At 38.0% G+C, this 13790-nt stretch overlaps 1 protein-coding gene across 4 annotated transcripts in view; it reads left to right on the top strand.

Annotated features, from left to right (window-relative positions):
• Positions 1 to 569: 569 nt before the first annotated feature.
• Positions 570 to 13790, top strand: part of si:ch211-112c15.8 (tumor necrosis factor receptor superfamily member 1A) — a 30467-nt gene continuing 17246 nt past the window's right edge. For 2 of the 4 annotated variants that reach the window (XM_057860378.1, XM_057860362.1), the window contains exons 1-5: positions 570 to 679; positions 3149 to 3341; positions 8664 to 8760; positions 8838 to 8963; positions 9089 to 9353. In XM_057860378.1, coding sequence (XP_057716361.1) covers positions 3315 to 3341; positions 8664 to 8760; positions 8838 to 8963; positions 9089 to 9353 — 515 coding nt within the window. In that variant the 5' untranslated portion in view covers positions 570 to 679; positions 3149 to 3314. Of the gene's footprint in view, positions 680 to 3134; positions 3342 to 8663; positions 8761 to 8837; positions 8964 to 9088; positions 9354 to 13790 lie in introns of those variants that run through there. The other 2 variants (XM_057860386.1, XM_057860370.1) reach the window with 2 other exon arrangements.

Below are 13790 nucleotides of genomic sequence, written 5' to 3'. Positions count from 1 at the left end.
TTTGCTTGGTCAGGCAGTGCACTGGAGTTGCTTATTAAAGGGTATTAAAAAACTACAGGGCTGTGAGATATAAATAGAACCGTTATGTGGCAAGATAACAAATATTAATAAAGTTAACAAAAAAATAAATCGCATTCAAGAGCAATTATCGAAAATAGATCGAAAATTACGAACATTTCCGAAAGTATTCCGGAAACAGCCGAATGGGGCGGAGACGTCATAACAAGGAAACGAAAGGTCGAGGCAGGTGCAATCGTTGTTTATCGACGAGAGAGTTGCGTTCGTGTTTTATCAAAAAGTCGCTAAAATAGTTCAAACCTGTCATGCTATGTGGTCTACAAATAGCCATTAGTCGCAATGTAATACCCATGAGTTCCCGAACGCGAAAAAAGAGCTGGACTACGCAGACAATGTGTAAAGTTCGTCCGTGCTAAGAGGGCTAATTTTGCAGACCCAGCCTCCAGCACGGTTTTGTGTGGTGCGCATTTTACACCTGAAAGCTATTCGAACTATGGACAAATAAAATCAGGTTTTGCTAAGAAATTGCTGATGAAAGCAGCCACCAAACACGCGCAGCAACCTAAATGTCCTGAGATACCAAGAAAGAGGATGACTGGCTCTGATGAGACCACCCCAGGCTAACCAAAGGAGCGGAGCAGCCAAGCTCGAAATGGCCAGAGTGAGTACTCTTTTATAATAAAAACATATCACGCATTGGATATAGGACTGGACACATGTATAAATTACCGCTCGTAAAATATATAGAACAAATCCTCGAATCCCATTCATATTTGCGTTGAGCGAAAACCAGGCTGTGATAGCACAATAAATGATAATTATTCTATACATTACATTATTTTGCGGTCACTGTGTATCAGCTTCACAAAAAGAAATGCAAAACAAACCATTCGGTGTTTCCCACACGATGTCGGTGTTTCATCATTGTGATTGCTCCTCTCAATGATCCTTTCATTAGGCTGTATTGGCTTTCGTTTGGGCTCAAATTGATAACCCAAAACACCAAAGAAAGGTTTATAACTCTCCTCGTCACCATTAGAAGAATGTTCGTAACGTCGGATTCATCGCTGCAACTAGAAACAAAATTCTCCGCTATCATCGCCGCCATTCAGTACTAAGCACTGAGCCGGTGTAGTTTCCTTGTAGTGACGTCACGCACACAATATGCTAGATTTCTGGGATCTCGTGGGCTGGTCCTTTTAGCTTGACAATCAATTCAAATTTCTATCATTTTCTTGGTGTTGCGATGTGTGCAATTACTCGAAGTGGCATGATATAATCCAAAAGGCATGCGTTTATGGATAAATGATGGAATATTAGCATTTCCCCAGGTGTTGTCATACCCTTTAACCCAGATAGCAGACCCGCGTTGAAACATTCCGCTGTCGATCTTATATCGTTTAATCAACGTTAACACCCGATGTTGATTTGCCATCACTTTTGCACCCTCAATTAATGTCGTTTCAATGTTCAAATCCTTACAAAACCTAAACCCTAATTCCGATTATTAATAATATTGGAACAACGCTGAATTTTGTGAATATGATTAATCCGCTGACATCACATTCACCTACTTCCTTAATCCAGACTCTGGCCAGAAGTTTCTCATTTTCATCACGCAGGATTAAATATATAATATATCGATCACTTCCACACATATCCAAGCTGTCCATTTCATTCAGGAGCTTCAAATACCGGGTGTAATATGAAATAAACATGTTTTTTTCCCCCACAGGCACTTTAAAGCAGAGTGTTGATCTGTTGACCATATTAGTCACGTAGCGTATTTAGACCGTCCTTATTTGATATAACGACATTTAAGTATTTTCTTAAGGCATTTTTTTAGTACGTTCTGCCTGTATGCATCTAAACAAAACAAATTGAAAGCCCTCGGTAGTACTATGGGTGTCTAATTCGTCTCTTGTAGGACGTTTTGGCAGAACACCGACACATTCAGCAAGTGAATAGGGGTAAGTGTAAGTCTGAACAGCCTGACGGAAAAGCCAAACAAAATCAATAATTTCCTTCATACTTTGGGCTAAAGGTAATATTCAGTGATGGATCATGAATATGTATTGGTCAATGATGCTGAAACTTTTGCTTGGTGCTGTTCCAATGTGATTTATGAAGACAACTGCGTTAAGAAAATGTGCAAATTTCCACATTCACTAATGATATGGAGCTGAATGTCCGCAAAAGGCAGTGGGGAGATGGTTATTCTTACATCTTCAATAAATTCACAGGTTTAAGTTGACATTGGACATGTAGTTTTTTAATCCCATCAGTTGGAAAAGTTGAATTTTCTACTGGAGAACTGGGATTTTTTTTTATGATATCCAAGCTTCTGAGATGGGAAGACCTTTTACTTTTAAAAATGGCGGTGCACGAACAAAAAGTTGTGAATGGTAAGAATCTAAGAAACTATATGTTTCTTAGGAAAAGTTATCGTCAATTGCAAGATTTTTTTTCATGCCAGACTAATAACATAGTGTACACATTTATAAAACTTGTTTTTTAACCAAGTGTTCGAACGATCAGTTACAAACATAAATTTACTGTTTGCATTTTGGCACATTCTTTTTTTGTAGTAATAGATGAAATAATAATAGGTCTAAAACAGTTATGCCATAGCACCGAAACAAAATGAAGTCTGTGTCAGCTTTTTTTTTTCTTTGCTACGACAACAAAAGTACATGAACGGGACGTACTCGTAATTAAGGAATAGCAAGTGGTGAGGATCATTTTTCCCAGATATTGTGAAGGCAGCCAAATTGAAGAAAATGGTCCTCCACAAAGCTCCAAACTTCAAAAGTGATCTAGCAACAGCAATCATCAGTAGACATGTTTACACTCTTGCATTTAGTTAACACAACTACTGCTTTTGTACTCATTACAAACACAGAAAACAAAACTCATGTTCTTTTATTTACCGAAATATCATCTACATTACTGGCATCAAAGATATACACGAGAATAATGAAACGGAATTTGCCACCGTCTGTACGGAAGTGAATGTGATGTCATAACATTTCCTGTTTCTCGTAGCGCTTCTACGAAGAATATATAAATCTTGTCAGAAACCCGGATGCACTCTTAATGTCAAGCCTTCCTCTCACTTCTTAATTGACAGGGCTTTGCAGAACACGATGTTAGATCGGAAAGACTCATCCTGATAGTGGCTTCACATCTGATGATGATGACGATAATGATGATGATGACGATTCCATGCAATGTAGTCGACCCTCTGACAGATTACCAGCTACATCTAATTGGAAGGAGATATTGTTTTCTACATTATGGTCTCTTGTTGTAAAATGCACTTGGTAAGTGTAAAACCCAGATGATTTGGATGTCTTATCTGATTTTATAGGGCTCCAGACAGCTACCGGCGGCATTTTGACCCTTAAATTTGAATTCAAAATACTGTATCAGTTAATAAACAGTCAATTTTGATATTTATTATCATTATGGCGAACTTGGATATGTTGTAGCGAGTGGTAGTTTCAGAGTATGAGGAATTTATGGAGCCCATGAATTGAAATGTGAGGGCATTATCTTACAGCGATTACTGGTAATGTAAGGTAGGGCTTTCTTTTTTTCTTTAAAGACACGGAAAGTGTTCATGCAAAAAATATCTAAAAAGAGGTACCACTCACTGTACTAGTCCCCTCTGCATAGGTTGCTTTATATATAATATAATATAATATAATATAATATATACACTACAGGCCAAAAGTTATGACACACTTCATCACTTGAGCGTTTTCTATATTTTCATTACCATTTACATTGTAAATTCTCACTGAAGATATCCAAACTATGAACGAACGCGTTTTTTTAAAATGTATTTTTTTAAAGAATCCAACCTTTGCTCTGATTACTTTTTTGGCACACTTTTGGCACTCTCTCAATGACCTTCAAGATGCAGTCACTTGAAAAGTTTTTTACTTCACAGGAATTTCCCTAGTTTCAATGGGGTTGGTACATCATTTGTATTGCATTGAATGAGGTGCATCAAAACATATGGCTTTTACATATATATATTAGGAGTGTAACGGTACACAAAAATCCCGGTTCGGTACGTACCTCGGTTTTGAGGTCACGGTTCGGTTCATTTTCGGTACAGTAAGAAAACAAAATGCAAAATATAAATGTGCTAGTTGTTTATTACACACCTTTGTGCTTTCAACTATAGGAACATTAGCCTATACGAAGCTAGAATTCTGCAAAAAAAAAGTAGCGGGTATTTAAAGATAATCCAACAACAATTTGCCTTTCAGACCCCGCGTATTAGTCAGCTTTCTTTCTGAAAGAAAGCAGAAAAAAAGCAGTCCTGTGCTAAAGAGAAAAGCAATCCCAATGACAAAGATTTTAACATGTATATTACAAATGAAATGCCTCAATGAATCTTTTTTTTTTTTTTTTTTTTTTTTTTTTTTTTTTTTATGAACGGTTTTCAAAAGCTTTATTGGTGGATTTTCTCAAGTTAAAGCGCCACACAGAAATTAATAAATTTAATTGTGTAAGCAGGATCTGTGTATTATTCTTATTATTTAATTACAGGTGTTTTAGCTCATTTCAATTTATTTTATTTAAATGGGCTATTATTTATTTCATGATGTGTTTATATTTTACAAATGTGATGTAGTATTCATTTATATTGTATATTTTATGTTGTATAACTTGAGTTCCTATGTGAATATTAGTTCCTACTTGTTTTGTTGTGGTAGGAGGGTTTTGTACTGAACACGGGGCCGTGTTGGTTATTATCATAGCAGAGAAGACAGCAGTAAATCAAGACAAGTCAACTGTGCCCCGATCTAACACTCAAGAGATCTGATGGACTCAAAAAGTGGGTTACGATTGCATATTAGTTTGAAAATCGACCGGATCCACCGTATTTTTACATGAGTGACTTCCGGTCTGCACGATCCTAGCTACCGGTAGTAGTATTGACGCAGGAGGGTCGCGTCTCACGTCAAATAATAAACTCTGCCGTTCTTTTCGCATACATCGTGTTGAGCCGCTTCTGGGACGCGTCTAACACGCGGCCGCACTGCGACTGGTGTGCATTGGCTGATTGAATTTAACGCCCGCGTAACACTGCGTTCTCGCGGTGGCCACGTTGTCGCGCCGTTGATGTTTCTGGGTTGTACTGTCCTACCATGTTGGTCCTCATTACAGTAGAGAAGACGGAGTAAATATAATCTACACAAAGAAACTGTAATTCGACCGACTCGCAGCCTCGAAAAGTAAGGGTTACATTACGTCAAAAACTTGTTCGGTATGCCTCCGTTCCGAACCGAGCACCACGTACCGAAATGGTTCAATACAAATACATGTACCGTTACACCCTTAATATATACAGTATATATATATATATATATACATATATATATATATATATATATATACAGTATATATATATATATATATGTGTGTGTGTGTGTATTTATTTTTTTAATTATGTTTAAAAAAAACACTGTGTTTCTTCCAATTAATCTGTGCAAGATTATGCAACCATTAGACAATAATTATTGCAAAGGTTATTTTTCTTCCATATCACTTCTGGGGCTCAGCAACTTATGTCTTGTACATGAGTGACTTTAAATCTGCTTTTCAACTGCCATTACATTTGTACTCGGGATGTCCCGATCCAGGTTTTTGCACTTCCGATCCGATACCGATATTGTTTTACACTTCTGATCCGATACCGATGCTGGCCGATACCGATGCTGACCTATCTGAGCATGTGTTAAAGTTTGAAGTTATTTAGCCTCCTTACTTAGTTGTCAGACTCATGTTGAAAAAGGTTTTAGTACTCTTGATAACAACTAGCCAGCTGAATTAGGTGAGTTTGAATAACACACAACGGTTGGTAACAAGAAACTGACCTGTTTATTCAGTGACAAGCACAAAACATTATAAATAACAAACAGAAATGGTATAGTCAGTCAGTAAAACGTGCAAAAAATATTGTAAACTGTCTTAAAAAAGCAAAACACACCAACAACCTCAGTGGAAAATCCCACAAATTCCGCAAGCTATTAGATGCTTTTAATGTTTCGTGCATTAGTTGCAAAAATTGTATAAAAAGCCTCTCAGGTTTAAGTAAACGACTATTTCAGTATCAAGTTAACATTTTAAAACAGTAAATAAAATACTCAAGTCCCCATTCTGTATCAGCAGCTTTAAACTACATTCAGTTCATTTAATTTTGCGAATCAACTGTTAAAGTTGTTAAAATTGCTCCCATTATACCATAATTTCCCTTCTGTCTACTTTCGACATGTGAACGTTTTAAAACTGTTTTGAAGATAGATTCAAGTCAAGATTTTGCCGATTTAGGAGTATTTTAGATAAAAAGTTTATTAGGCTCTCTTGGAAGGTTCACAACAGCCTACTATGGAAGTCTTCCGCTTTAAGATGGCGGCTGTTTACTAACGCATCTGGTTTTCAATACTTCAATGTTGCTAACGCAGTTGAGTCTGTCTTTTTGCATCTAGTTCTATATACATATGATATCTATTATCTCCAGTAAAACGACGTTGACGTAGTTTGTAGCGGCTGTCAGCAGCAGTCAGGTATTCTTGTGTTTTTTATCTAGCGGCATGAGTTGAGCTAAAGCCGTGAGTTGAGCATTGGCATTACCCGGGTCTATGACAAGCATTATGTTTACTTTCGGGACGCAATGCGGTCAGTTTCTCATTGCGTCCCGAAGACCGCGCTGTGTATTAGTTCCGCTTTACTTGACATATTTCAATAATCGGAATTTGGATGTTTGTGAATCGTTCTCGAATCTTCCACGGCCGACTCGCTCAAGGATGTAATGACAGCTGGGCATGTTGTACTGTGCTTCTAAGTGTTGGATGGTGCGTCTTTACTCACGAGAGATAATGGCTCGTCATCCAGAATGAATTCTTCGGCAATGACTCTTGTTATTCCCTGGGCTTTGGGACTGTCGAGTGCCAGTTTGTCACGCATAGCAAAAGTTTCTGCCAGTGTTAGTTGCGTAGGACCTTTCTTTTTGTCTTCGGTTTTCTTAACATACTCCTCATATTGTTTGTGGTGGTATTTTGCTAAATGCTTGATTAGGTTGGTTGTATTAAAACTTCTTACAACTTTACCACTACGCTTGACTTTATTGGGGCATATGTTGCACTCTGCCTCTTCTTCTTTGTCGATCTTTAAGGTGAAATGATCCCACACAGCTGACATTTTTACCGATGAAGTCTCTCGGTAAATTGGGAGACGGTAATGTAAATGTAGTGTGTTGAAGGTGTGCCGTAAAATGCGGACCGCATTTTAGGGAAACCGAAGCAAAAACTGGAACGGATTATGTGAATCGGTGTGCTGGAAAGCTCGGACCGGATTTAAAAAAAAAACTGGATCGGAAGTCTGGATCGGAATTTTTCCGTATTCCGATCCGATGCGCATTTTTTTTGCCCATATCGGCGTTGGATCGGATTGGGACATCTCTAATTTGTACATGTAAATTCAACCAGTAGTCCAGTAGTACCGGTAAATAATGCAAATAAAAAGAGTGTGTTCCCGCATATTATTGGTAATCATTGCAAAATCATGAAATCTTTGCGAGGGCACGTAAAGATTTTGTTTGTCAGTTCCATGTTGCCTTACTACAGTGCTTCTCAATTATTTTCTGTTACGCCGCCCCCAGGAAGACGTAAATGTTTTGCGCCCCGTTAACGCTCTGCCACTTCTGTAAATAGTATCATTTGTCCATAAAATGAGTTATGTTATAAGTACACTTCTGCATGACAGTGTGTTATTTTTAATGTTAAAGACAAAAAGTAATATAGATCAACTTAAAATAAAGTAGAACTTTATTGACATTGTATTGTTTATAACAGAAAAGACTTAAACCGCATCAATTTGCCTGAATTAAAAACAAAAAAACCCAAAAAAAGTCACATACAAACTGGAAAAATACACTCAAGGTACGTATTTAGGTACGTATTTTTGACCATTTGATACTGAACAATAAAATTTTATAAAATCAAATAATAAAAAATAATAAATTCAACTTGATTTGCAACATTACCTTATGGGGACAATATGCCAAACAATTTGACCTAAAAAGTGCGCCTCTATTTGAGAAGTACTGCCTTACTAGCTCTGAGTGTCCGATGGACAGGAAGTTTTTGTTTACACTATTGTTGGAAAACGTGTCTTGTGCATTTAATTATCTGTCATGATCAGGATATAATCACAGTGGATTGTTTGCCTTTTGACTATGTCGAATGCTGTTGATTTACTTCAACGCCAGTGTTCCTTTTCAACGCATTGAAGTCCCCCCCTCCCCGCTTATTTAACGAGGAACTTCAAATATTCAGCGTTATGCTTTTTTTTTCAAAGGGCCTTTATATGGACTAGGTAACCCTTTAATACCATAAAACTTCACAGGAACAAGTTGAGCTGAAAATTTTGCTTTTGGTCAATAATGTCCAACACAGATTAACATCTACAAACGATTATATCAGTGGTTTAAAATTGTTATGTCTATACTTATATTTGAAAACAAAATGGTAGATAAGCTGTATTAAAATATTAAGTTGTATTTCATCGCCTTTATTGATTTTCTTGTTCAGGGTGTTCATATCTTACATCACTTTCTTGTGTTTCAGGTCTTCCTAATAATGTTATTGCTTTCCACACATGGACAAAGTAACATAGAGCTGCCAAAAAATTCCAGTCATTCTTGTTATGATTCATGTCCACCTGGCAAGTTCATTAATTTAGGAAACTATCCTCTCAGTATTATTTATTGGTTTTATTAAAAATATCTCTATACCTTCCAGGTTCTCATAAAATAGGGATCTGCAAAAATAACTTTACGGAGAACAGATGTACACAATGTGGCGAGCATACATTCACAGACCGTCCCAATAGGCTGGAGGAATGCCAAAGGTGTGGCGTGTGTGATTGTAAGTAGCATTCGTCTTCTTGCTTATACTAAGATATTATCATCAATTCTAGATCCTAAAATGCAAAATTTAAGTGTGGGCCAACTCCAATTAACACCGAACCTTTCTACTTGCTGTCTTCCTAGCTAATCAAGTGGAAATACGACCATGCAACTTTACAAGTGACGTGGTGTGTGCGTGTAAGAAGGGATACTACAATGCAGGCTCCATAAAAAGCCTCGATTGCCTTGCATGTCAGTGTGAGGCTTGTAAAGGTATCAACTTTAAGACAAGGAACGTACCAGGACTCACTGCATTTATTATTTTCCTTTCAAAGTTATGTTTTCATTTTTTAAAACAATTATGTTTTGTTTTTGTTTTAGATCCTGGCAAGAGGCTTCAGGACAAAAGGTAAGACTTAACTTACATTAAATGTAAAAATAAAAATACAATCCTTTAATAATAAAATGTAAACAAAAATAAAGTATTTGTTACGCCCCAGTCTAGGGGAATAGGGATGCAACATGGGGTGTGCTCCTCCCATCAAACCCTCACCCAGAAAAGCCAGTGAAAATGAAAAAAATCAAGAGCAGTTTCTTTATTTGGCTCAGAGGGAGACAGTTGCCAAAATAACAAACAAAACAATATATGAAACCCTGTCTTCCCTAACAAAAAGAAAAAAAGGTCAGATTAAATTCATTTCCTTCACCTAACTCTTATCAACCAAAAACAGGAGAAAACTGTGTAAAACAAAAAGGCATCTCCCTCCTACATTACTGCTCAACTATTTACACTATATGCAAAGGTTACATGAAACAGGAATCACTGCTGGAAACCGAACACACAAACTGGCGTTTCTGAATGCTGGTCTGGCTGGCGAGGAGGACGAGTGCTGGTGGCAAGCTTCTTAAATAGGCCAGGAAGTCCAAACCTTGGCCAATCAGGGGACACCAATCAGGAGTGGCTGAATCAGCAACACCTAATTCACTCAATCAGCCACCCAACTCACGCACACACAGTGGAAAAAAGCAGTAAAAAAGAACAAGGGACCCACTGGGTCATAACACCCCACCACCTAAAAATCGGACATTTACTCCTCAGTGTAAATGTGCGATTCAGAGTTCTCGGGATAATGTAGCTGGTGCTTATTGGTCTTTTGAAAAGTAACAAATTGTGCGATCAACGAAAAGGTCACCTTCCTGTAGGAGTACGGTACACGTCAAGGGCGCTGGCGTCGACCTCTACTTTGAATGGGCGAGGGAGGAAAAGCAAAAAAAAAACCAATGACACAAATTATGGTCGGCGTTTTGGGCTGCGCTAAGCTGATCTTTGTCTACGGATAGTGTCAGATTTTCATTAACAGAATGGGACTCAATCGGAACTAATTTTTTTCGGTTTACCATAGCACACGGATTTTTAATAACCTCGGGAGAAGGAAAAACTTTCCCACTAGCCAAAATCATTTCCGAGGATCAAATCAACTACATTAATTGGGAGCTGTGGTCTAACGGCAAGTTTTACTTTGCCTTTAACAAAACAACGCTTCAAATCCACAAAATGCAGTGGCGCAGGGACCTCGCACAATTTTACCCCCAAAGCTGAAATATCTGAGCCAGAATAAGATTCAGCTGAAAAAGGGAGAACATCCCCACGAATTATCGATTGCTTTGCCCCAATATCCTGCAGAATAGTTATAGAGACTAGTTTTGTGTTTCCTAATGATACTGACCCTTTTGAGACAAATGGTTGAAAATCTGCATCAACCTGGCGTTTTGGTGCTGCACGTTCGGCGAAGCGGTTTGTCTAATCTGAATTGATGCAATTGAAGTTGGTGGTTTGGAAGTTCTTGCTTTTCTTTTCAAGATGGGGCAGGAGCCAATCAGGCGTCCTCGTTCATGGCAGGAAAAACACTCACAAGTTTCTGTGGCTTAAGAGACAGCGATAGGATTATGGAGAGTTGTTTTAGGGGATCTAGGTTTGTCAACAGGAGCAGAATCACGGTGTGTTATTGGTGAAGACACATGTTTGTGTTTCAATGCAAATTCATCTGCCAGTACTGCGGCTTCAGTAAGGCAGGTGGTTTTCTGTTCATTCAAATAAATCACAATTCTCTCAGGAAGACAATTTTTACACACAGGGTCATAACAGTATTATTACAATTAGCCAATGGATAAAAATGAAATGGGAATAAAAGAAGCCCATGGAACAGACCTTGAGAGGAAAAATGTAACCACTAAAATTTTTTTACGAATGTTTAGACCTTGGAGACATTTTCAAGTGTGTCCTCGAAGTCACTTCACAAGTGTCTTAAATGTTATAATTAGTTTGTATTTAAAGGGTAATAAATAGCCACTGTGATGTTCGGTCGCGTGTGTGTATCAAATCAAACATGAACTGGAAGAAGTAAAATGGAGAGTTGTTGTTGGAGATTAGAAATAGAATAACGGGCAACCATTTTAACAGTATTTTAAGAGATCATTTTGTGACTCTTACAGAATTACACAGGCATGCACACAGACAATTTTGGAGGCAAGTGCTCAAGCCCATAAAGAGCTCCCACTGCTAAAATACTCAATTCAAATAGGATATTCATTCATTATTTCTGCAGCTTAAATTCACATGGGTCACTCAGGTGCTGGAGCCTATCCCAGCTAACTCTGGGCAGTAGGCGGGGCACATTTATATTTAACTTGTATTATTATTTGTGTTAACACAACCAACTTAACCCTTGCCTTGTGTTAGACATCAGCCTATATTTTTGCAAGTGAATTAAATTTGATCTGTAAATTAACTTGGCCTGAAAATACTAAACCTTTGCAGTGTATTGTTTTCGTGTCAAGACTGACCAGTTTTCAAGTTTGGATATGTCAAAAGTACCATTGATTTTTGCATGTGAGAATTTGAAAACGGGTCAATTCTGACCCCTACACAATAACGAGGGTTTAAGTATCAAACTGAATAAGTAAATGAATTACAGGGGGAAAAAGAATAATCAGAATGGAATTCTAATTTATAAAAACTTGGCAAGGAAAAAAGGTAAAAAAATAAAACATCCAATATACTGTATAAAGCAACATTATACAAAGGAGGTGAGGGGAGCAGGGTCATTCAGCTGCTCCATAGAAGCAGTCTCTTTTGTGCCTTCTCTTGAAAGAAATTGTTATGACCTCAATCTGGTTCACCTATATGGCTTGCTCAGTGGCATGCATGACAAGGTCAGAGAGCCTTTCTTACAGTGGCACTGAAGTGCTACGCTATTGTCTTCTATGATTTAGGTACAGTACAGTGGTATGAAAGAGTTTTTGAACCTTTTAGAATTTCTCACATTTCTGCATAAAATCACCATCAAATATTATCTGATCTTTGTCAAAATCCCACAGATGTAAAAACAGTGTCTGCTTTAACTAAAATCACCCAAACATTTATAGGTTTCATATTTTAATGAGGATTGCATGCAAACAATGACAGAAGGGGGGAATATAAGTAAGTGAACCCTCTGCCTAAGTAGATTTAAAGAGCAATTGAAACCCAATTTTTACCAAACAATTTTAGCAAACAATTTGTTTTACCAAACAAGTCAGGTGTGTGTGTGCCCAATCACTGATGAGTGGTTTAAAGCCGCTCTGCCTACTATAAAACACACACCTGGTAAGAATTGTCTTGATGAGAAGCATTGTCAGATGTGCATCATGGCTCAGTCAAAAGAGCTGTCTGAAGACCTGCGATCAAGGATTGCTGATTTGTATAAAAGTGAGAACGGATTAAAAAAAAAAAAAAAAAACATCTCTAAAAGTCTGGATTTCCATCGACAGTCAGTGAAGAGTTTGGCGCTGTTGCTTCTCTCCCAAGGAGTGGCCATCCACCAAAGATGATGCCAAGAGTTCAGCGCAGAATACTTAGAGAGGTAAAAAGCCACTGGTGTCTCAAAAAAAAAAAACATTGCTGCTCGTTTAATGTTCGCAAAAAGGCACTTGGACGCGCCACAGAAGTTTTGGCAAAATATTTTGTGGAATGATGAAACACAAGTTGAATTGTTTGGGAGGAACACACAATGTCACGTGTGGAGGAAAAATGGAACAGCTCACCAACATCAACACGTCATCCCCACCATGAAGTATGGTGGAGGGAGCATCATGATTTGGCACTGTTTTGCTTCTTCAGGGCCTGGACAACTTGCAATCATTAATGGAAGAATGAATTCAAAAGTTTATCAGGATGTTTTCCAGGAAAACCTGACGCTGTCTGTCAGACAGTTTAAGCTAGAAAAGAGGATGGATGCTGCAACAAGACAATGATCCAAAACACAGAAGTAAATCAACTTCAGAATGGTTTCAGAAGAACAAAATTCACATTCTGGAGTGGCCAAGTCAAAGTCCAGACTTGAACTCCATTGAGATGCTGTGGCATGACCTAAAGACAGTTATTCATGCCAGACATCCCAGGAATCTGACTGAACTACAGCAGTTTTGTAGAGAAAATGGGCCAAGATTAGTCCTGATCGATGCGCCAGACTGATCTGCAGCTACAGGAAGCATCTGGTTGACGTTATTGCTGCCAAAGGGGGGGGGGGGCACAAAATATTAAATGTGATGGTTCACTTACTTATTTTCCCCCATCTGTCATTCTTTGCCTACTATCCTCATTAAAATATGAATCTGAATATGAATCATCGCAACGCTAGAGTGGGTAGCTCGCGACATCCAAAGATTTGATTTTTATTTTTTAATGTACAAAGTTAATTATTATTATGTTGTGCGTATGTTATGTTGTGTGAGCAACAGTTTATGCAGCACCCCTCTCAATCTAAGCAACTTCTTGCTCGAGTTTTTCTGGTTCTATAGTTTCCCG

Source organism: Corythoichthys intestinalis, chromosome 2 (genome assembly GCF_030265065.1).
Source record: "Corythoichthys intestinalis isolate RoL2023-P3 chromosome 2, ASM3026506v1, whole genome shotgun sequence".
Lineage (NCBI taxonomy): Eukaryota > Metazoa > Chordata > Actinopteri > Syngnathiformes > Syngnathidae > Corythoichthys > Corythoichthys intestinalis.
This window is presented reverse-complemented; position numbering and strand designations above follow the sequence as displayed.